We start from the raw sequence: 27145 nt of genomic DNA on the forward strand, positions 1-27145 counted from the left end.
AAGTGCCTGTCATCTATCTTGATGAAATATATATTAAATAAGAGCTCCAACTCCGTATCTTTAAAGGCTTTAAAGTTCTGATCTGTTCTTAATAACAGAAAACATAATTTCATCATTGTCTGTAATTATCTTTAAGCCCAGAGACTTGCTAGAGAAAGAATTCATGAGTTCTCAAGATAGTCCCGAGTTCTGGGACACTTTATCTGTCACTGAAACCCACAGTTATCTGTGAGCCTCCCCCAGCAAGCTTATCACCAGCACCATTGCCCTGGATGTCAAGAGAGTCTTCCTCACAGACACTTAAAACTCTTCCAGAATTTCAAGGAAGATAGAGGCACATGCACTATATACTACAATACCTGCCTATGGAAAAGGCCAACTTTCAACACACCACATGTTTCAGATACAGCCCAAGCACACGGCACAATGCATATTTTTATTGTAGTATTGTTGTATGTCAGTAAGTTTTGACCTGTGAGCTTGAACAGGCTCTGAAATTTGCTGGAAGAGAAGTACACCCCGGTAAATGCAGAGACCGAAGAGGCCACAAACTTCATTACATCAAGGAAAAAGGCTTGACTTCTGAGGTTTGAAATCCTACTCAGCCCTGATGATCTTGATCAGGTCTCTAAATATTTAAGCACTGAACTTTTTCTGTAGAGAACATCTGTTTTATTAGTCAGCTACGTCAAAGACCTAGGTTATAATCCTCAAAGCTGTCAATAATTCAAAGGACCAGCACCCTGTATTGCCAATGGCTTTGACCTCCTACAGTCTAAGAAAATTCACACCTGAGTAGGATGCAAGTGTGATATCTTGAAAGTTAAGAAGTAAGGACTAATCTCTCAGTTGCACAGAGCAGATTATAGTAACTCCAGTTTGGATTTAGTTTCCCCAAATCCCCCAAACCTGTTCTTTTTCAGAGTAGAAAGTGAGTAATTTCCTATTTCCTACAAAACTTCCTAACATAAGAAGATATCATTAGTAGGATAGCAGAAAGACCACAGAAGGCAGAATGGAAACTAGGTAATGAACTGAACCAAAAGTATCAAGTGAAAGAGAGCCCAAGATAAATAGGCGTATCGGGTAACGGAGACCCAAATGCCCAAAGAGGACCAAGCAGTCTCGTCTCCAAAGGGCAACGTAGCAAGGGGCTCCAAATCTCTGTCACAACTGTTTGAGAACTGAGTGGAGGTCAGGACGACTGGCCTGGTAAGCACGGTTGTCATTACCAGTACTTCTTTCCAGCTATTCCTAAAATCTACGAAAACCAAAGGAGGCTGAACTGATTACCTCGGTGAGCAAGGAGTCACCTTTGAATTTTTCCAAAGTTAGTATCTTCCTATTTTTACACAAAAAAAGCTCTGAACCACAAAGGCCATATATATTATTTTTATTTCCCAATGAAAATGAAGGTTTCTCTCTCTACAAAGATCACAAGTGCACAGAACAGAGTTCACTTTTGGCAGCCAGGTCTATTTGCCAGCTAATATTTGCAATTTCAGATTCTTCACTCTACTACTGCAAAGTTTCCCTGAGATTCTGAAAGGCAGTTTACCAGTGAAGGTAGTGAAGCTCCTCCTAAATGATGTAAGCTGCTAGCAGAGCCTGAGAGTCTATATTTAAGAACTGTCCTGGAGCTGAGATATCATTTTGAAATATTTTTAGCTAGCTAACTGCTCTGAAAACTCCCCTTACTTTTCATTCTGTGAAAATCTTAACAGCAGAGTGCAAGCTGATGCTTTGTATCTCAGTGGCAACTTTTAGAAGCCAAGAGGGTATCTACATATTTATTCCAGGAGGTAAACCTGTAATCTCACTTCTCTGTTCCTTGAAGTTTCAGCTGAACTTATTCCTGGTATGTGAGGATTCACTGAAGCAATAAACTGAATCTTAGTATCCAGCGGGGAAGGGAATAAATCCAGCAATTAAATCTGGCTACTCCTGAGGAAGTTGTTTCAGTAGAAACAACGGCTTATTTTCTTGGTACTTTTTTAAAAAAATAAGAAAAAACACAGATTCACAAACATAAAGCACACAGAGGCACAGACCACACTCACTCCATACTGCTAACCAAAAATCTCTACATATGCAAGCATGTACCCATCATGAACTATGAATGTGGATAAGCATCAAAAGGAAAAGTCAGATTCACATTTTTAAGTGAATTAAGAAATAGGCAACAAAGTAGGGTGAAAAATATTGAAAGCTATCATTTTCTGAGCTATTTTGATTTTTTTATTTCACTTATTTTAGGAAGAGTACCATCAAGTGGTATGGCAACTTTCAGATTGCATATCAATTATATTCTGCAGAAGCTACAGAGAGTAGCTTTGTATACAACTCCATAAACATATTTAAACAATAACTATTTTTTCAAATACAATTCAGGCAATACTTTACTTTTTTTTTCTCACTAAAAAAATACTCAGACTTCATATAGGCGAAAATTAAGACAGAAAGGTAAACTGTATCAATATGCATTTTTCATGCACTGCCTACCATCCAGTTTAAAAAGTAAAACATGTAATAAATATTTGTACTAAATATTTTGTTTAATGGTCTATCAATGGGATTTGTATCAACTAGAAACCAGAATGCTTGAACACCAAAAAACTCCTTTATAAAACAGACAAAATATTTGTCTCTTGTATACTGAAAATAGTAGTAGAAATACCAAGATTATCCGATACAAGTTTTCATTCTCTACATTTAAAACACAGGATTAAAAAAACTTAAGCACTCCCCCCCCCCCAAAAAAAAAAAAAATTAGCAACAAGATGCATTTAATAACAGTAACTGTTAAACTGAACCGCACATCTTTGCTTGAAACATCGCATCTCCGTTGAATATATGCAGATACTGTAAAAATTATAGGGCAGATTACTAAGGAACTAAAATACTGTACAGAAAATGTTAAAATGGCATTGTCAGTCCTGTCAATATTCCTAATATTGGCTGACTATCGCTATCAAAAGATAACGAGACAGTACTGGTCCACATTTTGTGTGAACATGTCAGAAGTGATATTGTCCTAAAATCCCACTGAACCTACCTTAGAAAAGACTGCAGTGCCAGCACCTGTTTTAATCAATAATTCTTTTCACTAAGCTAAATAAAGCACAAAAAGCAGGAGCATCACTTTTAAACTACCTAGCATGCTGTGTGTCTTAAATCACTTTTTAACAAAGACAGCCTAACAAGCTCTTACGAATTAAGGATGTATGTTCTTGAAAGAGGAGGTACTCTTAGCTTTCTTAAAGGAAGAAAGCACTGAAATGCTTAAAATTAGACTAGCATCTCTGGAAAATGGAAGTCTTCTGTTYATTAACAGAACAAGCATGGTATGAAAAATTGCATACTTGGTAGTTTCAAATCCTTTCAAATATACTTAATCATTTCCTTTAGTGAAATTGTCTGCATTAAGAAATGCTTGGAAAGACGTGTGTCAATCAAACTTCTGTTGTGGATACACAATTAAAAACTGAATGGATTAAACTAGTTTTTATTTGGTTCTATACGGACATCAAAAGAAAAACTTTCTCAATTATTTTATTTAAAATTATTTAAAATTGAGAGAACTAACAGCTATTTGACTTAGTAATCCCATGAATTGGCTCCTTGAATGCAAGCTAGCACACAATATAATTTATTAGTTTAATTTTATGGCTGGTGTATTTTTGAAGACCTGACTAATCCTATTATTTCAAAGCCTGAAAAAAGCTTTATTTGTTTCTTATTACAAGCTTCACAACACGCATCTTCCTTGTTAATATGCTTCAAAAAATAGAGAAATCGGGGCTGGCCTCCAAAGCACTCAGAGGCTCTGCCTGGACCTTTTGGGCTCTTCTGCTGTGCCAGGTCGCCAGGGAGCAGCAGACATGCAGCGGAAAATAGGACTTGATAAACTTGGGAACCCGGCCTGAGGAATATGTGGGCATGAGTCAGTTGAGGTAGGAGGGAGGAAGAACTAGGCCAGGCATCCTGGCTTGGCCATTTTAATGGCACTGGAAAAACTAACAAACGCCGGTTTGTTGTTTGGTGATTCATAGGAACACAAAGTTGAAGCCCTGATTTAGAGTGGTGTGTGGGTAGAGAAGATGGCTAGGCATAATCTTCTATTTGGATAGGCCCATGGCAACCATTCTCAGCAGTAGCAGAGATTCATATTTTTACATCCACAAGAATAATTTAAGACTCTAAATCTTTCCTGAAGTGCTGCATGTACATTTGGTTTCTTAGGATATTTGCAACAAAGAGTCTAGCAGCTCCTTCAGGACTATTGTAGGCCATCCCTAATAACGGAAAAATTTCAGAAGTTTTAGCATAATGAAAGCTGTCGCTCACCCAAACACCAAATCCCTTTTCCCCAGTATCACATACAATTTTGAAAACACAGTACACAACGGAATAATAGTAACTTTCATTTTCAATATAACAGAAGAAATTAAGCTCTAGCTTAGTACCAGCAGAAAGTTATTTTTCTCTTACAGACTTTCATTTATCCAGAACTTTTGGAAGTACATAAAATGCTTTTTTTAAAAAACAAACAAACAAACAAAAAAAAAAAAACAAAAGCAGATAAAAGTAGGTTAAAATAGAAAACAAACAACCTCCCCAAAACCCCCAGATCTTGAGCTTTCTGCCTGATAAGTATCTCCAAAATCTAAGCATCTGTGTTGAAGGGTAGAATCTATGCTCTTCCTATACTCTTATAAAGGTATTCTCCAACACTGATCTATTCATGCTTTCTCAAAAATAGCTCCACAGCGATTATCTAAGGTTTTAAGCAGACCTCCTAGAACATATCATTGTCTACCAAATATTAATATTATTCTCAGTGAACATTCATTTATGTTTTCATAAAAATAAACTACTCTTTCAAGTGGTCGACTAGTAACTTTTTCCTTTCTTTTGGGAATGATTAAATTTAAGTTAGAGGTAAGTGTGTATGCTTGGTTCCAAAAGCAAAGTTTTAGTAGAGCTAAACTCATGAAGGAGTCCAGGTTTGTACAGAAATAATTACAGAAATTGTGTTTTAAGCTGTGAGAACAATTCATTATTTAATCCCAGCAGCAATCGGTAGGTTTAGTACCACTGACACTGCCTCATTCTYCCACCCAGTGATTCCAGCTCCTGCATTCTGTCACAAAGATTCCTGCTGTTGGGGATAGAGCAGTCCTTCATACATACAAAATAATTATCAAGTATTTTTTTTTTTTAATAAATATATGACCTTCAGGTATTAAACTCTTTTCTTTCTAATCACTGATCCAAGACTGAGGATTAGGAAGCCTTAGTTACTTATACTGTCTGGCAGTTGAAATAATATTCATGCTTATGAGATACAGGACAAATTTTCCTTTTTTTTTTTATTGGTGATTTTCTTCTAACATACGTGATTTCTTTGATTTCAAGATCAGTAGAGCTAGACTACTTTGTTAAATTTCCTGTATGACAGGTTTTCTGAAAGACTAGGGTACACTTACCTACCGGGCCACACACATAAGCAAACAGAAACCTGGACATCRATAACATCCACACTGGTACTTACCCGTTCTAAATGAATTTTATTTGAATTCATCCTTTTTCCTACCATCCCTGTCATATTCAGTGATCAAAGTTTGGTTTAGACTTCAAATATTTCAGAGTATGATCAGAAGTCCTGGGTAGAGAACACCTAGTAAAATGGTATCCCAATCTTCAGTGGATTCTTTTTGCCTATCATAAGTTACCTAAATTGAATCAAATTGTGTATAGCAATCTGAATCTTAAATCATCAGATGTTTACAAAGATTATGTGAAAAAACTAAGCTATTTAACATTTATTTTAATAGTATTTATAAAGCCAAGAATGAAGGCTAAGTAAGCTTCCTCATGCTTTGAAAGATTTTATTTCAAAGTAGTGGGAGCTTAATATACATTATTTAGGAAGATTTTCCTCTCTAGTGTACAGAAGGAACGGAGAATTAAACAGTAAATTGAGAATTTAGCAATAAAACTTAAGGGTTTTTTTCTCCTCTAATAAAACTTATTTCTAAGAGTTCTAAGAGTTGGTGAAGCTTGCCCTCTCACAGGTTATATACAAAGCAAACTGACTGCAGTTGCAGATTTTACGTTGTAAAAATATTAAGCTTCATTGTTCCTCTGTATCTCTGAGCAAAAAAATGCTCAATTTTAAATTGCTTGATATAATTTTGAGGCAATCTTTAAAATATTGATTCTAGTCCTACTTGAATAGCCTTATTGTGTTATTCAAACATCATATGCTGTCAGAAATGGCCTAGATCAAATTCTTTCATATACTGGAGCTATATTTTGCAATCAAAATTTGCATCTATCTGATAGGGAAAAGCAGCATACTGTAGGAAAAGAATCAATATATGTGAAAGCAACTATATATACAAAAGTCATATAATGCAAAAGATTTTTTTCCTCTCTATAACTATACTAGTAGCTCTAGTCCAATCTAGAAACAAGAAACAAGTATCTTGGTAAAAAACACAAGCTTTTATTTTTATATATATTTTTTAATTTTTTTAAAAGGTTTTGTGTGACTGCTCATATGGCCTGTTCTTCAGTTTCTAGAAATGCTAAGACTCGTTTATGATACATCTATAAAGCTTTCTCTACAGCTTTTCCCTTCTACTCCTTTGCACAGAACATCTCTACAGAACTAATGAAAAATAATACACATTAGAATAATCTAATCAGCTGATAAAATTAAACTATTTCAAGAGACTATTCATCATTTTAAAGAGTAAAGTCTACAGATGATTAAATACTGTAAGTAACAATAATAACCCATAAATAAAAGTCACAATTTATGGCCTGTCAAAAACAAACCATTCCTCAGCTTTATGGATTTTCTTTTCTTTTTTTTTTAGTAGTGACATGTCTTATGCAGAATCAGTAATTTTAACTAACATATTACCAGAACACAATACCACCACCTGCTATATCCCAAGCATGCTCATGGGTAACCAGTTGGAGATTTTTAACAGAATTCAAGACACTTATTATAATAAATTCTTATTGCACTATCATGGATGAATTAATAATTCATCCATAATTAATTCACTGTTTTCATAGTGGGGAGCAATTCTACCTGTTCATGGCCTTTATAAAATACCCTAGACCATTACACATCATCATAGTCGAGGTAGTGCATCCACCTGCAGGTATTTTGGGAGGGGGATTCCCCTTCCAAGCTTTTGGGTTTCAGTTGTACCATTTCGGTTTAGACAGCCCACCAGGATGGCGTTCAGAAATAATTCACCTTTCAAATAATCACCAGCTAAATGTATTTCATGTAATGCATCTCCCAATTGCATCAAAATTTCTTAGATTAAGAGTGTACATAAGGAGGAAAAAAATTCTGCTAGAGAAACAAGCTAACTTCAAAATATGCACAATAAATACTTGATTGACAGCCTCTCTAGTATCAGACGCTAAAGTTGTACCAGCTACTGTAAACAGAATAAAAAAGTAGCCAGAACAGCAGCTAGAAGCCACAGGTTCAGTTCTATTTCTACTATAGTGGTAACCTAAAAGCTGAGGTTTGAGAGGCAGAGAGAAATCCTAGTATTTTGCTTTTAATAATCCTAAAAGAYGCTCAATAAAATATATCCTAAAAACAATGTACATTTTAACAAAATTATCTTCATTTAAAGGAACTAAACTTAGAAGTTTTACCCCTTTTATTTACTCCATCTCTCAACTGTTCCACTGAAATGTGCAAGTATTGTTGGCAATATTTGCAGTTGAGGGTCAGAACGAACAATTCTCTTCAGCCTCTTTAGAAGAGTACAGAATACTTTGCAAATGTCTCTTTTCATAATTTTKCAAGTATTTTCAAATATTTCACCTTTGTCAAGTATTTTAAATGTTTCTTTATAGAGAATCTTAGGTTGAGAATAAGGAACTAATATTTTAACTGGCTCTGACTAACAGCTCCAATTAGAGCCCTGAAATCTCCTTTAATCGTAGACAACATCAAAATTGGTTTCATATTCCTCTCAACACAACTTTAACTCGACACATTTCTTCCAATCTTAGTCTAGGAGACAAAGGGAAATAGCTGTGTTTTTAAATACATCAAATGTAGGAAAGGATATGCACTTACCAAGTGAACATAAGGCACAAAGTATCCAAAAAGTGCAGCCGGAATTCCAAATGCCCAGATTCGGTAACTTGTAACTTTGAAAACGGAGAAATTGAAAATCTTTTTTTTAGGAGGAAATCTGAACTTCCCCTTCTTCCCTTCTTCTTTGTCTTTGGCATTGGAAACGAGGGGTTTATATGAAAAGCCAGCCAGAAACAGAACGAACATAAGGATGCACAGGACCCTTAAGGTGTTGTACAGGCCAACTGAATCAATCAACACTCTCAAGAGAAAAGGCAGAGACACCGTGAACAAGCTGCTGCCTGCAGTGACGATGCCATTCACCAGTCCAAGGCGTTTCTTGAAATAGTACCCGAGAATAACCAGGGATGGTTGGTAGGCAAAYGAGCAACCACAGGCAAATAAGATTCCATAGGTGAAATACAGAGGTTCAATGGTGCTATATCAAAAGAAGAAAGTAAAAATATATATAACGTTTTGTGCAGYACTATGTTCACATTCAACTACTATATGAAAAATAATCTTTGAATGAATTGAAATACATTTTTAAAATTAACTGAGTCTGTATGTACTTATAGTTGAAATATATTGCAACAGTTTAATTTAGCAGTTCAGTAGAAAACACTAGAATATTTCATAAATYTTCATAAAAGAGATGAAAAGCAAAATTGTATTTAAGTGCAATAACACTGAATAGTCTGACTAAAAATACTAATAATACATTTTAAAAATCATAGCCAGGCTGAATTAGCCAAATACAAGTTCAACCATTCTGGGGTTTTTCTCTATTTTTTCCCCCTCTCCAACAAAAATCRTATTTGAATTTTGATTTACACATTTCTCTGCTGTGCTAGAAGTTCAAACATAGTATTACAGCATTTTTCATGAGTCCAAGAAAAACAAATGTATTTATATTGTCTATTAGAAAAATAAAATAGCAGAAATAGTAAACATCATTAAGAGTGGAAAAACTTATCAAAATACTAATGTATTATTAGTATAAGGTAGAAAATTTGGGGGGGGGTTAGACAAATAAATCTCTTTAATTCAGTTTTGATCCAGGTATTGGATAGACCAGAAAAATAACAGAGAAAAAAACTCATAAATAAAAAATGAAAAAGCTCATATAAAGGAGGATCCTAATCACACGGTTCTCCACCATTATCATCCACTACTACCCAACAACTCAAATAAAGATAGAGTAATTGCATGAGAACACAGGTTCTTGTGACATGAAAAGGTACTCATTCAAGAAATCTTAATAGTATGTAATACCACTATGAGTATAATTGAATACATCAATAATGTAATGCCAATAATTCAAGGAAGTATTTTTCCCATTTAGACGAGAAAAGAACCAGCATGTGAGAAATGTTCTTATACAAAGTTTCTGAGGTGGCACTTGATGTTTTACTTTAATTTTTTAGAATGTTGTTATGTTACAAAAGATCCCTTAGTTCTTTAAAATCAGCTACATCTGCTTTCAAAGTAGCTGTTGAAAGCCAGTTAAACTGTGTTAATAAATACATTACACTCTTTTTCATTTTGGCATTTTGTGAGTTGTGCTTTTAAAAAAAGAAAACAAATGAGGAAACATTTGTACAGTTAAGTAAACTGTCTCCCTCAATTCTACATGTTCAAGTAATTTTGAAATTTATTATGTCAGTGACCTCAGGCTTTCTATAGGCTTTTAAGCAGCTGTTTAAAGAGGTAAGCAAAACCAGAAAGGATTGAAGTAATTTCTTGTGAGAGAACAGAGAAAAACAGCTGCAATTAATCAATGCAATGCTCCAGAGAAGCAAATTTTACGAATACACTGACATTAGAAGTTCAAGTTCTACTGGAGGAATTTAAAATTTTGCTACACTTCATTACCATTCTTGAGCTTCAGCATTTCAGCTCCTGTCCTCATTAAGTGTCACAAGAAACTTTCAATAATCACACAAAGACTATGAGATTACCTGAAGTAACACATATTACTTTAAACAGTAGTTTAATCTCTTTTCTCTTTTACTTGGATTGAGTTATRCTTGTTATGTATCAGTTAACAGTGTTTGAAAGGATGGTTATGTGAAAGAATCAACAGATCAATCAATAACACTATTTTCAGTATGTTCTGAGGCCTCCAGTGGCAATATCATRTGCCTTTATGCAAGAAAGTAGACTTGCAGTGAGGTGATTTTCATCCTCTCTATTGAGTATTTTGAATCACARAGCATCTTCTCTAGTTCCTCCCACTAAAAGCAGCAGCACAGAACAGGGGCATCTTCACAGAAACCAAAACAGAACAGAAAATTTCATCTTCTGGTCTGGATTAAAACATAGGAAAAAAATCAGAAAAATATCTAAAACATTTTAAGTATTTCATGCAGTGGTGAATCTGCAACTCTTATATTCACCACAGGGTGCAATTACCTTCTCTGTAAGTAAACTCTGTTTTAATTYGAGCAAAATCCCTGAAAACTTTACCCATTTGAGCTTGGATTTTCAAGGGTGCTGCTTTGTTTTGTTTTTAAACAGCAAAAAACATGTGCAAAATCATTTTTTGTAGTCACTCACTACCTATTCATGATGATCTKGTTACCTCTCAGCCCTTCTTCAGTAGCCCAAATGAAGTTAAACTCCTTAAGAGAGCCTGTTTTCCAGTTCCTAAATCATTTTTGTGATTCCTATCTCTAATCATCTGCTTATTTGGTTCTCACAGGTTATTCCATGTAGCTGTTCTAATGAGTAGTTAATATCAATCTGATATTTCCATCTGATAAATATATTTCAAATTCTACTTCTGATGATGAAAAATCTTTTTGTTACCCTGYTTCTTCCTTGTTACTTCGGGAGAATCTACTCATTAATGCCTGGGCATCTAGAAATTCTTTTGTACATCTAAGGTACCCTATTTTTAAGGGTATGAATGAGTGCTTTATTTAAATGGTTTTCATCTTAGGATGTTAGCTACCTCTGTATACCATAACTCTCTGCTTTGAAATCATAATTTGCTTTGCAAATTTCCCATACGATTGCAAAAATTCTTAGAAAATAATATTTRGCTAATATATGTCTGATACAAGGATATGTATGTATTTCGCTAACATGTATGACACCTCTCGTTCTGTGTGTTATCATGAGAAAGAGTATTTCTGTAACATATAAGTTAATAGYGCTGATTTCTGCACTACAGTATCAATGTATAATATTGATCATGTAAAGAGCAGCTCACAGAAACAACACAAGGGGAAAGACTACCTTTATCAATGGAAAAMGTCCAAGAAAAATAAAAACAAACATTACAAAATGAGAAGGGAACATAATATAGTAAGGACAAAAGACCTTCTACTTCAATCTGTAGGCTCATTCAAATAGTTTGCAGCATGAAATACGTAGTAAAATATTTTCCTGTATTATATATACTCTTACATCTCAGCTACCTAAGAGATAAAATTCATACTAAGATATCACTACGTAATAAAAGTAGTAACTCATATCTACATTTATCTGCTGTATGAAATTTTACTTTTACAATATTGAYCTTTTCTACATCTGACATATATATTCACTTAATTTATAACATCATAGACATAAATCATTTTACAGTCTAAGTAACATGATAGTAACATCAAGAATACGCATTAACATGAGATGTACTTCACCAAGWATTCAGTTCTCTAAAGCACACAAGTGCTCCTCAAATTCTAAAACAAAGTTCAAATAAGCTAAAATGTTGTTTTTAAATTCTTTACAGAATAACTTCCCTTTAYATGCCTCTTCTATCTTGTTGTTCCAGTGGATAACAAGGAAATACACAAGGATAACAGTATTTTGTTCAGAGGAAGGAAGTAGCTTTCCTTTATCAAGAGGTTTTATCTATAATAATGGGGCTATTTTAATACATATCAATTAACACAATATTGGGAAGTGAGGAGGAAGAAAGATTTTCAAAGAAAAAATCAGYAACTTGTTCAATTAACAAGAAAAAAAGTTTTCCTTTTCCCTTAAGTATGACTTATTCTCAGAAAACACACAAACACTAATCTCAGTATCTAAACCAAAACTACCTGAATTTGTCTTCTCTTCCTGTAAATTTGTGAGTATRTTTTCACATAAGGGCAGATATGCCCAAACTAGCTGTATTAGCTTAGGCACRGCGCCACACAGCATGGATATCCATCTTCCAGATCACAGCCAGTTCACATCTATCTGGTTCAGAGCACAGCCAGGGACAACACATTCCAAACCTGTCTGCATAGATACGCTTTCACCTGTGTAGGAAATCGCTTCTCTATTTTGCTTCTGGTTGTCCTTCTACTTATTCTGGTAAGGGTGGAAAAGGGCAGAGTTAAGAAGTAGAGGTAACTGTAGTTTATTCTCCTGCTTTCTTACTCTCTCTTCCCTAACTAGTTTCTAATGATAACTAAGATAAATAACTGAATTTCCTGCTTCCTCATCTTCCAGTGAGCATGTTCAACTTATCAGTTGCATCTTACATCTCTTAGAACTTATTCTTCAAGAGTTACAAAAATGCACAAAATGAAGTATTATCTGCAAGGGTGTAGGGGGGAAACACTCAACTACTCTGTTTTCTCTAACTAATATTTTATTAATAAAATCAGTAAGCCCTAGTCATTATATTAARGTTTTCACCATCTCAGTTCAGCAATTTGACCAGTAAAGAATAGTGAAGAAAACATCTGAGTTGAAYATTAACACCTTCATGGATTATCGTATATTTAATCAATACTGAAACAATATTTTAAAAGCAAACAGTAAWTAACACCTACGTATCTGTTAAAAGACAGCATATATCAAGAAAAGCAAAAAACACAATACATTTATCCAAGAAATCTTGTTTAAGTGCTCACCTCAGCATTAGTCTTGYTGTTGACACATTTAGTAGCTTCTTTTGAAAAGAGATATATATCAAATACATGCTAATATATTCCAAAACAAAAACATTTTTTAAATACCTTACAAAGGAACTTGAAAGGAGTCCAACAAACCCCACTGCTGCTCCAATAACAGCTACTTTTCGGCAACCAAACAGGTCTGTGAATATGCTGACTATCGGAGAGCAGAAAAAGATCATCCCCATGGACAGAGAGCTCACCCATGCTGCAGAACAGAGAAAGATAACATTTTAGAAGACAAGCGTGATTAGAGTTTTCAGGTACTATTTGTATTAATACAGCCATATAAAATCACATACAGAAGTGAAACACTTTTGTAACTACTTTAAATARACACCTAATGTGATAAAAACTCAAGACTTGACAGATTTACGTGATCAACTAATTTAGACATCAACTCTAGGAATACAATTAACAACAGAAATAATTATTATTAMTTTTATTTTAAACACAATTATTCCCCCAGTGTGAACACGGGTTTAGTCACAGAGACTCCATAAACATTCTGAAATCTATTACCATGCATTTCACTTGAATTAATTCTAGACTTTAATGTCTTTTAGCTGCTAGGATAGCTGAAATTAATGAGTAATTTAAAATTAACATATCTTTAACTTAATTATACATATCTAGATTATACTATTGAGTAAATTAATATCAATTTGCATATAGTTTTTATACTGTAATATATAGGCTAGGAGTGTGATTTTATTTTTAATGAAATGAGTTGTGCTAGTACAAAGGCTTCCTCGTGTCTTTGTTTTTTTTTTTTTCAATCTGAACATACAAACTCACTTGCTAAAATATCTTCAAGTTACTTGGAGAGAAAAAGTATTTTATTCATTTAAGTTAAAATCAACTTTATGCTTCATTTCATTCAGAATCATGTATTTAAAACCAACCATTTAACCAGCTACCTTCTAATCATTCTCCCAAAACAGTATTAGTGATACTACACCCAAAAGTTCTTCACCCAGGGCAAGTTATATTTTTATAACTCGATATTTATAACAAATATATTTAGGCAAGTAAATGTCTCCCCCTAGATGTACTTTTTTCTGGAAAAARGAAAAAARTCTGGGTGTAACTGGCTAGTAGGAAAAGCTCCCAATGCAAACATACTTGGGAAAAAATACACTTTTTGAATTGCCTGGAAAATGAAAGAACATTTTATCTAAAACAATCTCGAATAGGTTTTAAATTTACATAATTGTGGTTCCATTTAGAACCCTTTACTAAAGATGTAGCTAGATAAACAATTGCAAATCAGTGACAAAGACAAAAAGGTATCTTTAAAAATATAACCAAGAGAACTACAGAAGAATATTTGGAAGGATACATATCAAGATTTAGAAGCAGCATCATTAAGGGGCTGAAGAACCCTTCCCATTGATCATTGATAAAGATCCTACTGTGCTAGACACTGTACAAAAGAACAAAACAGACAAGCTAACAGAAAAGTATTGTTCCTTCATCAGAGAGTTTACAATATAAATGAATGTCAAAAGAGAACAGATGGTTAAAGAAAAATAGAAATGTGAGTACAAGAAATAACCCTTACTTTAGGGTAAAGAACGATCTCAATGAACCACGACCTGTGTTGGTTTTTTTTTTTTTTTTTTTTTTTTTTTTATAAGAGACAGGGGGGGGTGTTCAGTGCAAATTATAACCATTATGGAGTTTCAAGCAGCAATTTAAAGAAGAGTGAGGTACTTTTATGGATATTTATTGCAGTTCCTGGGTATGACAAACCCAGGCAACAAAGTCCTGCCATCTGTGCACCTGAGCTCTGCAACAGAGGAGATGCTAASCAAAAGGCAATGAGTGCATAGAAGGTCTGGCCTTTTTCTCCCTCTGTATTTGAGGGAAGCTCAAATGCACCCTGGGCATGGCAAGAAATGACTTRAGAGATCTGTTCTGTGTTACAGCACAGGTGGCTCCTGAATTTGCAAGACAACAGTGTACCAAATGCAATTCWTAGACAGAAACAAAAGCAAGTAAATAAATGCTCTTTTGCAGACCAGAGACCAGCCAGCTGCAGAGCTGCTGGAGTGCTCAAGACTCCTCATCTCTTTCTTTCCCTTTCCCAGAACAAGGCATACAAAGCCTCCAGTTCTTCCGTCCAAAGGAAGCTGAACACGGTAGGGAGAATGCCCACAGTTTTTTCAAGCATACCGCAGCTCTGTCACATGGCACCTCCCCCGACACCGCTGTGTGACATGCAAGGGCAAGACTAGGAATCAGACTACTTATGGCATCTGGGGTATCAGCGAGGCCAAGAGTAAAAGGAGCCAGAGCTTAAAAGCAGGCATTRCAAGACACCAAGATGCACTGTAATCAGATTAAGAAAGTACTGAGTAAACAGCTGAAGCTCTTGAAGCTCCTACCTAGCCTTTCTGCCTAGGTAGGGGAGGACACAAAGGTGACTGCGGCACTGACGCAGCTCAGCTGATTACTGGCTAAGAGAACGCAGTCTCACACACACTCATCTAYGGGCACAAACAGGGGAAGAAACTCATCAGCTGGAATAGAGTTTAAATAAGTTGCATGAAGYCACAAAAATTAATTCAGAGCCACAAATATAGTCCAGCAGTCCTAATTTCCAGTTAGTACAGGCTGTGATTCAAGTAGCTATCTCCTTGGTTTAATTAAGTAATTTACAGTAATTCTTAATGTCTTATAGAGCTAATAAAATAGAATATAAAAGTCTACAGGGAAAACATTCAGCCCAAATTACATCCAATTAACAACATGCTGACTTTGTATTTCCACGTTTCCAGCTATTAATGAAAGAAATATGCCTTTCTTATCACTTGATTTTCTTTTCCTCTTGCTAGAGCACTGCCAGGCAAAGCCTGGCATGATGGAAGAGTTCAACTGATTTTCAACAGATCAGACAGAAAAGGAGGAGAACAATAACACAATCATCTGAAGCTTTTCAGAATAGCATTGTGATTAAAGAACAGAATTGGGAGCAAGAAATATTTTTTTAATCAAAAAATACAAAAACAAAACCACACACACCCTATTCATCCATGCTGTATCATTTACCTACCTAAAAAGAAACTGGAACCTTTTAACTTACAACTGTAAGTTCACATGAGACTCTTTGGTCTTACAGGAATTAGAGGTATTTTTGGCATGTTTCGTATATGTACAACTTCATTATTTTTTTAAAAAAATGTTAAGTTAAACCTAACAAGGTCCATATTTCCATGAGCCAGCAATGTGCCCTTGTGGCCAAGGCCAACGGTATCCTGGGGTGCATTGGGAAGAGTGTTGCCAGCAGGTCGAGGGAGGTGATCCTGCCCCTCTACTCAGCCCTGGSGAGGCCTCATCTTGAGTCCTGCGTCCAGTTCTGGGCTCTCCAGGACAAGAGAGACATGGAGCTACTGGAGAGAGTCCAGCGTAGGGCTACAGAGATGATCAGAGGGCTGGAGCATCTGCCCTACGAGGAACGGCTGCGAGAGCTGGGCCTCTGCAGCCTGGGGGAGAGAAGACTGAGGGAGGGTCTGATCAATGTGTACAAGTACCTGAAGGGAGGGTGTCAAGGGGACGAGGACAAACTCTTTTCAGTTGTCCCGTGTGACAGGACAAGAGGCAACGGGCAGAAATTGAAGCACASGAAGTTCYGCCTGACCGTGAGGGGGAATTTCTTCCCTGTGAGAGTGACRGAGCACTGGCACAGGTTGCCCTGAGAGGTTGTGGAGTCTCCTYCTCTGGAGATCTTCAAGGCCCGCCTGGATGCAACCCTGTCTARYRTRCTCTAGGTGACCCTGCTGAGCAGGGAGGTTGGACTATATGATCTCCAAAGGTCCCTTCCAACCTTGCCTATTCTATGATTTCTTGAGATTTACTATCTTCATTCTTTGTGAAGAAACTCAGCATTAAAATAAAATTTCATAGAATCATAAAGGCTGGAAGGGACCTCTGGAGATCATCCAGTCCAGTCCTCAAGAGTGGCTCATACGGGGATTGAACCCGTGACCTTGGCATTGTTAGCACCACGCTCTAACCAACTGAGCTAAACCTATCCCCCAAATTTATTATATTTTAATTCAGAAAAACCACATGTGCAGATCATATTAATTTTTTTTTAAGGCAAACAAGTCTTGCTACAGTATCTTGATCAAGTAAAGACATAAAATATATTCAACAGACTCAAGTAATTTTAAATTTATCTTTGCTCAAATAAAGCTTTAAGCACTCTAACACTTTTTTATTCCCTATAAAAAGGTACATAGAAGTGTCTTCCACATTTTTAAATATAAGTTACAACAATCATCCTAAATAAGTAACATGAAAAATTATAAATGCATCTTGGAGTAATGAGAGTTCTCTAGAGTGGTTATTACACGTTAATTAAAACACTCCTCCTCCAGGCTACTGGCTGCTTTCCTGGCCACATGCTGGCTATAATCCAGAGCTGCTAATTCAGATATTAACATAGCACCTAATTGCTACATATAACTGCATTCATATCTATACTAAAACAGTTTAATTACCATAAAAGAAAGCTACTGCTTCTTTAAGACTTCCTTAGGTACTGGAACTTAAGATTTAACTCCTTAAAATATATAATTGCATAATAMTCCATTTCTGACCTTCCCTAGAAGATGTAACACTAGTTAGTACTTCAGATAAAACACTGAACCAAATAGTTTATTAAARGAATCTGTATCAAAAAATCTGTTTTTATGATATTCAAGTATGTAATAGACGACAGAAGAATTTATTAATGTAAACCAAATTACAAATCACAGCTACTCTTCTTTGCTTATAGGAGTTCATTACAAATGCATTCAGTTCAGTTGTAATCTCAGTACATATTCTATTTTTCTTAAATTATTTTTCTGACTGGAAGTCTATAGATACAAAAGTATATTACATATTCCACAAACATACTGCTATTTTACCATGAGTTTGTAAAAAATCAACCATATTTTAAACAATATCCGTTGTCTTTGACAATTTGAGTTTTAGAAATCACTCTCTTTGTCACAGTTAGATTATGTAATACACACTTTTGTACCAAACTGTGAACCAATATGGCAAATCCTTTAGTTCTTTCTTCAAATTCAAGCAGTAGGACTTGCATGACAACTTCACAAAAAGAGCATTAATAACATTTCATTAGAATGTTTCATTGCACGCAAATTTAAATGAAGGCTACTTATCCCTAGTGTTTCTCTTTACATCAAAATTTTTAATGCGTTACTGTAAGAATCTCCTCTCAGGTTTTATCCTCACAAATGACTTTCAAGCGGTTGGCTTACCACAATCATAACACCCTTCATTTTTTAATGAACTTCAAAAAATCTTCTAAGATTTTTAAAAGAGTTTCCCCTGGGAATTAGCTGGTTGAAGACCGGGAACAAAAAGGTATTGTCTGGAAGAGAAACAATATGAGGCAAATGAAGGGAAGAATATTTAAACTGAAGTCTCAAAATAAACTTGAAAAATATTTGGTTTCCCCACATTCAAATCAGATACACGTTTTCACACAAGTCAAGCAGCAAACCAAGACACAGCACTATAATTGCAGCTCACTGCATCGACTGCAGAGTAATCCGAAGGTACCACACACACTAAGATTGCAAGTGCAAGCAAGCTTTCTTGATATAATTGAATGGCAGATTCTCATGCACAAAGATCTATAACTACGTGCTTATTTTTAAACATTCACAAAATAAGACTGGCCAACTATTCCCTAAACCAGTAGCTCTACTCACTGTCAGACATCAGACATCCCTTCCTCGAACCTGTTCTCCTGCTGTCCCTATTATGTAACCAGTAGAATAGTTCAGGCTGTACTGTACTGTTAAAAGTGCAAACTATAATAACGTGAAATAATGAGAAATCAACGTGTTAACTCATAACAGACACTACAGAATCAAAAACATAACTCAAACTTGCTCAGAGTCCTTTTCTTCATTTATAAGATGGAAATAATTATCTCGCTTATTAAAGAAAGTACCTGAAATTCTTATAGTTTCCAGATAAATACTCTAAATAAAGTGCTGAGAGAAATGGTGGATGTCATTGCTATGGCCACTCGTGATCTTTGAAAGGTCACAGTGATCAGGAGAGGTGCCTGAAGACCAGAAGAAAGCTAATGTCACTCCAGTCTCTTAAAAGCAGCAAGACTAAGGACCCAGGAAACTACAGGCCAGTCAGCATCACCTCCATCCCTGGAAAGGGGATAGAAAGGCTCATCCTAGACACCCTCTCCATGCATCTGAAGGATAAGAAGGTGAATCAAAAGTCAGTGTGGATTCACAAAGGGRAAATCAGGCTTAACCARTCTCAGAGCCTTCTCTGATGGAATGACTGGCTGGAGAAACAAYGRGAGACAGCAGATGTTACCTTCCTTGACTTCAGCAAGGCTTTTAACACGTTGTCTCCCATAACATCCTCCTAGGCAAGCTCAGGAAGGGCTGGCTAGATGAGTGGACAGTGAGGGAAACTGAGAACTGGCTGAAAAGCAGACCTCAGAGGGTTGCCATCAGTGCCACAGAGTCTAGTTGGAGACCTGTAGCTAGCAGTGTCTCCCAGGGGATCAGGACTGGGCCCAGTTTTGTTCAACTTCTTCAGAAGTGACCTGGATGAAGGGACAGAGTGCCTCCTCAGCAGGTTTGCTGATGATACCAAGCTGGGAGGAGTGGCTGATCCACCAGAGGGCTGTGCTGCCATTCAGGGAGACCTGGACAGGCTGGAGAGATGGGCGGAGAGGAACCTCCTGAGGTTCAACAAGGGCAAGTGCAGAGTCCTGCACCTAGGGAAGAATAACCCCATGCASCAGTACAGGCTGGGGGCTGACCTGCTGGAGAGCAGCTCTGCAGAGAAGGACCGGGCAGCCCTGGYGGACAACAGGTTGACCACGAGCCAGCAATGTGCCCCTGTGACCAAGGCAGCTACGGCATTGTGGGCTGCATTAGGCAGAGCACTGCCAGCAGGTCAAGGGAGGTGATTCTCCCCCTTTACTCAGCCCTGCTGAGGCCACACTTGGAGCACTGTGTCCACTGCTGGGCTCCCCACTACCAGAGAGACATGGAGCTRCTACAGYGAGTCCAGCGGAGGGCTGCTAAGGTGATGAAGGGACTGCAGCCTCTCTCATATGAGGAGAGGCTGAGAGAGCTGAGACTGTTCAGCCTGGAAAAAAAAAAAAAAAAAGACTTAGGTCTGGGGGAGGGGGRCACATTATCAGTGTACACAGATATCTTAAGGCAGAGTATCAAGGGGATGGGACCAGACTTTTTTTCAGTGGCACGCAGCAACGGGATGAGAGGCAACAGGCACAAACTGAAACACAGGCAGTTCCATCTGAATATAAGGAAAAACTTCTTTCCTGTGAGAGTGACAGAGCACTGGAACAGGTTGCCCAGAGAGGTTGTGGGGTCTCTGTCCTTGGAGATATTCAAAAGTTGCATGCACACAATTCTGGGCAACGTGCTCCAGGTGACCCTCCTTGAACAGGGAGTTCGGACTACATAACCTTTAAAGATGCCTTCTGACTTCAACCGTTCCGTGACAAGAAATAAAATTTTAAATGATGATTGTGTAGAACTAAATACAAAAGGAAAAATGTGAAAGAAATATTAAAAGATTATTCTATTTTGTTAATGCTGGAAAGGTTGTGTGTGGGAAAAAGTCTATTACTAATAAAATCAGAACATAGAGTTAAGATAACAGCTTAAATACTGGTAGTTACTAGCTTCTGAATGCACAGTTTCTTAACTTTAATACTAAAATTAGAGGTTTTCCTTATATTTTACAAAAATAATTGGAGGAAAAGAAAGGACAATATTTTCGATATTTAACTAGTAACTTTGTGGAAGAATGAAAGTTTGATTTATGTAAGAATAAGGGAAGCATTCATTCTCCCAGCCTCAATCCATTAGCAGTTGTAGGACTTCCTGAGCTTTATTTTTTTTTTTTAATAACACATTTGGACATTTCAATGCATTTTTAACATTCAGATGATTTCTTTCATGAGCTTCCATGCTGCCCTGGAATACTTGGGTGTATTTAGACTCCACAGCCTGTTACAGCAAACCATTTTGTCATTCAGCTACCGACTGTGTGAAGGTCTTCCTTCTCATTACAGTGATTTACATACAAGTGTACTTTACTCAGCAAAGGAGAAGGATGGCTTCCATAAAAAGTTTTGTTAGGCATGTAGCTGGGGAATTTGAAAGATCCTGTTTTGCAGGAAACTGAAGTGGTTGCTCATAGTTATTTCTTGAGATAATTGGCTGATCTCTGACTAGTATTACCAATTCCTTGCCTCCATAATCACATTTACATGACATTTATTTTAACAACAGAAGAACTGCAGTACAGTGTAGATCAAAGACTAGATTAGTCCAATATCCTGCTTATAATCACCACAAAATGCTTAGACAAATAACATAAACAGGGCCAGTGTACTGCAAAATACTTTGTCCCTGGTTACGTTCTCCTAACATCCAGCATAAGGAGCTTAGAAACTTCCTAAGCAGAAAGCTACATCTACCTATTCTTGAAGAACATTTAGTTTTAGCAAGAATTCTGGCTTCATAGCTTTTTATTGTATTCATTTCCAGAATATGCACATGCACCATATAAAAAAAATAAACAATTCTGTTTTGAACCTGCTAATACTCTTAATTCCTCTGCTGTAAGAAATACAAACTGATCATCCCTACTCAACTTCTGCTTGCTATCTATACCTGTATCAGAGCTGCTCATACTAGTCTTTTCCAAAATTAATTACCATTGAGTTAGACTGTCTTTGTACAGAAGATGCTGCATACATCTCCATTCATGCTGTTCTCCTTTAGTAAGCCTTCTAAGGGCATTACACCATTCATAGATTCATAGAATCAGAAGGCTGGAAGGGACCTCTGGAGGTTATCTAGTCCAACCTCCCTGCTCAGCAGGGTCACCTAGAGCAGGTTAGACAGGGTTGCATCCGGGCAGGTCTTGAAGATCTCCAGAGAAGGAGACTCCACAACCTCTCTGGGCAACCTGTTCCACTTCGCTCAGAGAAGAAATTCCCCCTCACGGTCAGGCGGAACTTCCTGTGCTTCAATTTCTGTCCACTGCTTTTGTCCTGTCACACAGGACAACTGAAAAGAGTTTGTCCCCRTCCCCTTGACACCCTCCCTTCAGGTACTTGTACACATTGATAAGATCCCCCCTCTCAGTCTTCTCTTCCCCAGGCTGAAGAGGCCCAGCTCTCGCAGCCGTTCCTCGYAGGGCAGATGCTCCAGCCCTCCGATCATCTCTGTAGCCCTRCACTGGACTCTCTCCAGTTGCTCCATGTCTCTCTTGTCCTGGGGAGCCCAGAACTGGACGCAGGACTCAAGATGAGGCCTCCCCAGGGCTGAGTAGAGGGGCAGGATCACCTCCCTCGACCTGCTGGCAACACTCTTCCTAATGCACCCCAGGATACCATTGGCCTTCTTGGCCACAAGGGCACATTGCTAGCTCATGGTCAATTTGTCATCTACCAGCACTCCCAGGACCCTCTCTGCAGAGCTGCTCTCCAGAAGGTCAGCCCCCAGCTTGTACTGGTGCATGGGGTTATTTCTCCCCGAGGTGCAGGACTCTGCACTTGCCCTTGTTAAACCTCAGGAGGTTCCTCTCCACCCAGCTCTCCAGCCTGCCCAGGTCTCTCTGAATGGCAGCACAGCCCTCTGGTGTTATCAGCCGCTCTTCCCAGCTTGGTATCATCAACAAACTTGCTGAGGAGGCACTCTGTCCCCTCATCTAGGTCACTTCTGAAGAAGTTGAACAGGATGGGACCCAGGACAGAGCCCTGGGGGACACCACTAGCCACAGGCCTCCAACTAGACTCCACGCCACTGATGATGACCCTCTGAGCTCTGCCTTTCAGACAGTTCTCAATCCACCTCACTGTCCACTCATCTAACCCACACGTCTGAGCTTACCTAGGAGGATGTTATGGGAGACAGTGTCAAAAGCCTTGCTGAAGTCAAGGTACACAACGTCCACTGCTCTCCCCTCACCTACCCAGCCAGTCATTCCATCACAGAAAGCTATCAGATTGGTTAAGCYGGATTTCCCCTTGGTGAATCCATGCTGGCTACTCCTGATCACCTTCTCCTCCATATGTCTGGAGATGGAACAGCTYGTTCTGGATGTCATCACCTTTCCAGGGATGGAGGTGAGGCTGACRGGCCTATAGTTGCCTGGGTCCTCCTTCTTGCCCTTCTTGAAGACTAGAGTGACACTGGCTTTCTTCCAGTCCTTAGGCACCTCTCCAGTTCTCCAGGACCTTTCAAAGATGGAGAGCAGCCTGGCAACAACATCCKCCAGCTCCCTCAGTACCCGTGGGTGCATCCCATCTGGGCCCATGCATTTGTGGATGTCTAGCCTGCCCAGAAGGTCTCTAATCCTTTCCTCCTCAACCACAGGAAAGTCTTCCCTTCCCCATACTTTCTCCCTCACATCTGGGCTACAGGATTCCCGGGGGCTGCCCTTAGCAGTGAAGACAAGCAAAGGAGGCATTCAATAATTCTGCCTTCCCTGTATCCCTTGTCACCAGGGCCCTCACCCCATTCAGGAGCAGGCCCACGTTTTCCCTAGTCCTCCTCTTGCTGCTGATGTATTTGAAGAAGCCCTTCCTATTGTCCTTGACATCCCTTGCAAGACTCAATTCCAGCTGGGCCTTATCTTCCTGCATTCAGAACCAGTAAGACCACAATTAGAGTTCTGTCCAGATTTGGACTCCCCAACACACGATAGGCATTGACAAACTGGAGGAAGTCCAGCAGAGGGCAACCAACATGATYACATACATGCAGAGGCTAAAAACATTGGATTTGTTCAGCCTGCAGTTGAGAAGGCTGGGAGCTGGATGGGGAATCTTATAATAGTCTTCAAGCACTTTTTACAGAAGGTGAAGCTAATTGCTTTTCAGCACTGCACAATGACAGAAGAAAGGAGAAACTGCAATAAGGAGTATTCCAATTAGATATTTGGAAGCAATTTTTCACCACGAAGGTAGTCAAACACTGATGTGTTGCCCAAGGAGGTAGCACAATCTCCATCCTTGGATAGTTTGGGGGAAAAAAAAAGAAAAAAAAAAGGACAAGGTCCCAAGCAACTTGACACAACTTCAAATTTCCATTTATTTGAGGTTAGCCCTGCTTTGCAAGGGGGTGTTAGACCAGATGATCTCCAGTCTCCTTAAATTGAAGTTTTTCTACGATTTTATAATTTACAGATAAATTGTTTTAAATCTTTGCTTCCTGAAAAACAAGGAGTGCTGAGAATTATATTAACAAACCTTTTAGCAGTTCTTTAGAAAAAAATTAGGCTAGAAATGTTGGACCACTCAGCATTCTAATTTTTGATAATCTAGAGTTCCTGCTGTCATAAGCAGGAATGTGTATTCCTTGTTCTATTCATAAAGATCTACCAATTGCATTAGACAAAGTATGTGTTTAAGGCCTAAAATTAAATTTATAACAATGCTGCGACAGAAAGCATCCTATGCTCTGAACTCAGGTTACATGACTATGGCCTTCAGTTTACTTATGTCTCAGTGTATGACTTGCAGACATCTAAACTAGGGTCTCCCTTAAACCAATAGCATCAAAAACCAGATCATTTAAGTGAAAATCCTAAATATTTTGGGCAACAACAAGAAGGAATTTTTAGTGCAAGGAAATAACATCTCTTCTAGACACCAAAGCTATCTTGAACAGGCTTGCAAGAATCAGAATGATCTAAAAAGGATCTAGTCAGAGTTCTGAGAGCTCACTCCAAAAGATCATTGCTAAGGTTTATAAATGAGGGATGAGAAGTATCCAACATRAATACAAGACATCATTTCCCCCCCCACCCCCAGGAGCTGCACAAAGGATTTCCTTTTTCTTGTCTCTCAGAAGTCTATTATTAAATAACCTCGTTACTGAAAGATGCTGGGAATTACTAGATGGAAATCAAGAACTGGATTCAGATAGACATCTTATAACAGACACACTGTTACCATAATCAAACTATTTGCTATTGTAAGAATGAACATGTAACCTCTTATCTGTTTTCAGYAGACATTAAGTCTTCATCAGACATAGAATAAACTTTCAGACTAAAAGATGAAACTCAACCCAGATTTTACAAATATTCATAGGTTTTAATATGTTTATGCGTAGCATCTCTTGTTCAGTATACATGCCTTCCGATGGTCCAGAACTGCCTACCTATTTCAGATGGTATGTATCATTTTGATCGTGAAAGCAGCCTACACTTGCCAGTATATAGTGAAATCAGCAAAAACAAGAATATCTAATGTGAGTAAGAAACAAAATCAAGTCATGTCATATACAGTTTTCATCCAAGGCTTTTATACACATTTTATGTTCTCTGATATAATCCATGATAAACACATGAAAGACAAAGCGCCAGGAAACTTATGTATATCCTTAACAGTCATTTTCCACAAGCTTGTCATCTACCCAGGCAGGGATAGACTAGCTTTATCCTCTGCCTTTAAGTAATGACAATAAGATCAGAATTTCTATTGAGATCTTAAGTATGTATGAGCACTGACAAAACATTCAATATCATTACAACCATCTGATTACTTAAATAGTAGTTAAGTTACCTAGTTACCCTAGAGTATAATGGTCACATGAGCTTAGGCAGAGTTTGGGGGGCTTTTTTGCTAGCTGTTTTTTCTCCTGCCTCCTTTTTAACAAAACACATCAGCACTGGTGACTCCAAAACATACTGTAGGAAACTTATGACATTTTCTTCAAACTATAGGACACAGAAGAATATGAAATGGTTAAAGAAAATACATTTCCTTATATGCAAGTTACTTCTACTACTACTACAGGGACAGCAGATCTATATAATTAAGAAAAGCAGAGGAAAACTAAAGTTCAAGTTAGTAAAAGCTAAAATAAAAAATGCACTGTTAGACAAAATATTTTTGATAGAGATTAAGTACGAGGCCTTCAGGAGCCTTTAAAGGAAGGCTGAAGTCAATCATTAACAGAAAAACACATGCATTTGGATTTCATTGCAAGCTGAGCTTGACCTTTGACACTTTAATGAAGTCTGAAAGTGCTGTGGTAGGAAGAACAAATAAGGAACAGATCGATAAGAAAYGCCTGTAATCAGTTGTTTTTCCCTTTAAAAGGGATACAAGAATGTTTTCTGCTGACTGAGACAGCTTTTAAAGCACAACATAACAGTATTTTTAGCTAATGGTCTGAAAATTCGAATTCCAGATCCAACTTCCAGCCTTGTTTTCCTCTTCCTTTCCCTCTCCTCCCACCAAAATAGCAACAGTTTCTTTAAAGTACTAACTATCTGAACAGTAAGGATGATGCTGTTTTGGTTTTAGATTAATTTTATGCTGCAGAAGAAAACATTAGCCATCAACTTCAAAAATGGCAGCCTTATTTGCTAGAAAGGGCTAATCCTAACTGCTCTCACAACCACACCTATATCCAAAATATATATCTGCAACCAGTTATGTCATTCAACGGTCCCATACTTTAATAACAAGCTGTAACATAGACCAGACCTCCAGACTCAAATCCAGAAATTCTTAATGAAGCCAATCCTTTTCCCCCTGTTGCCACATCAAATATTTGCATTGGGACAGAACCTGCAAATCAATATCACAATTTAAAAAACAAAAACATATTTCACTTCTGCAGCATTAGAAGTCCTTGTGAGAACATGATGATGAAGATTAAGACAGAAAAGAAATCCTATTTCACCAACAGATTTGTTGCAATATTTGAAGTTTGGGAATGCAGTTTACAGCCAAGCAGCTGGCAAGCTGACTCTAGATTTTTGCATATAAAAAGATTGTTCTCAATCCAAGTTCTCTAAGAGACTCCATTACATTTTAGTGAACTGGTGAGCATCTTCAAACCAGGTAACAGCATGTATTCTCTACATATATCAACACATGTTCTCCCTTATTAATCTGTAGAGACCTACAGAAGATCAAACTTAATCAAAATCTTAAATCCTTATCTTCACTGTATCAAAAGGTTCAAACTGCTGTTGTCTGAAAGGTCACCTAATGTTATCAACTGCTGTTCTGTGCCCAAAACCAGTAACTGAAAGCATCACATTCTGGGCTTGG

General features: G+C 37.5%; 1 protein-coding gene and 1 non-coding gene across 2 annotated transcripts in view; both read right to left on the minus strand.

Annotated features, from left to right (window-relative positions):
• SLC16A10 (solute carrier family 16 member 10) overlaps window positions 1-27145 on the minus strand; it is an 82623-nt gene that overhangs the window by 25459 nt on the left and 30019 nt on the right. The window contains exons 2-3 of the mRNA XM_085306645.1: window positions 13087-13231; window positions 8126-8564 (exon numbers count right to left, since the gene is read on the minus strand). Coding sequence (XP_085162771.1) covers window positions 8126-8564; window positions 13087-13231 — 584 coding nt within the window. The remainder of the gene's footprint in view (window positions 1-8125; window positions 8565-13086; window positions 13232-27145) is intronic.
• Window positions 16987-17057, minus strand: TRNAV-AAC (transfer RNA valine (anticodon AAC)). Its single transcript has one exon. It is a non-coding gene; the product is annotated as a tRNA-Val (tRNA).

Source organism: Rhea americana, unplaced genomic scaffold (genome assembly GCF_003343005.1).
Source record: "Rhea americana isolate MKP2758 unplaced genomic scaffold, rheAme1 scaffold_243, whole genome shotgun sequence".
Lineage (NCBI taxonomy): Eukaryota > Metazoa > Chordata > Aves > Rheiformes > Rheidae > Rhea > Rhea americana.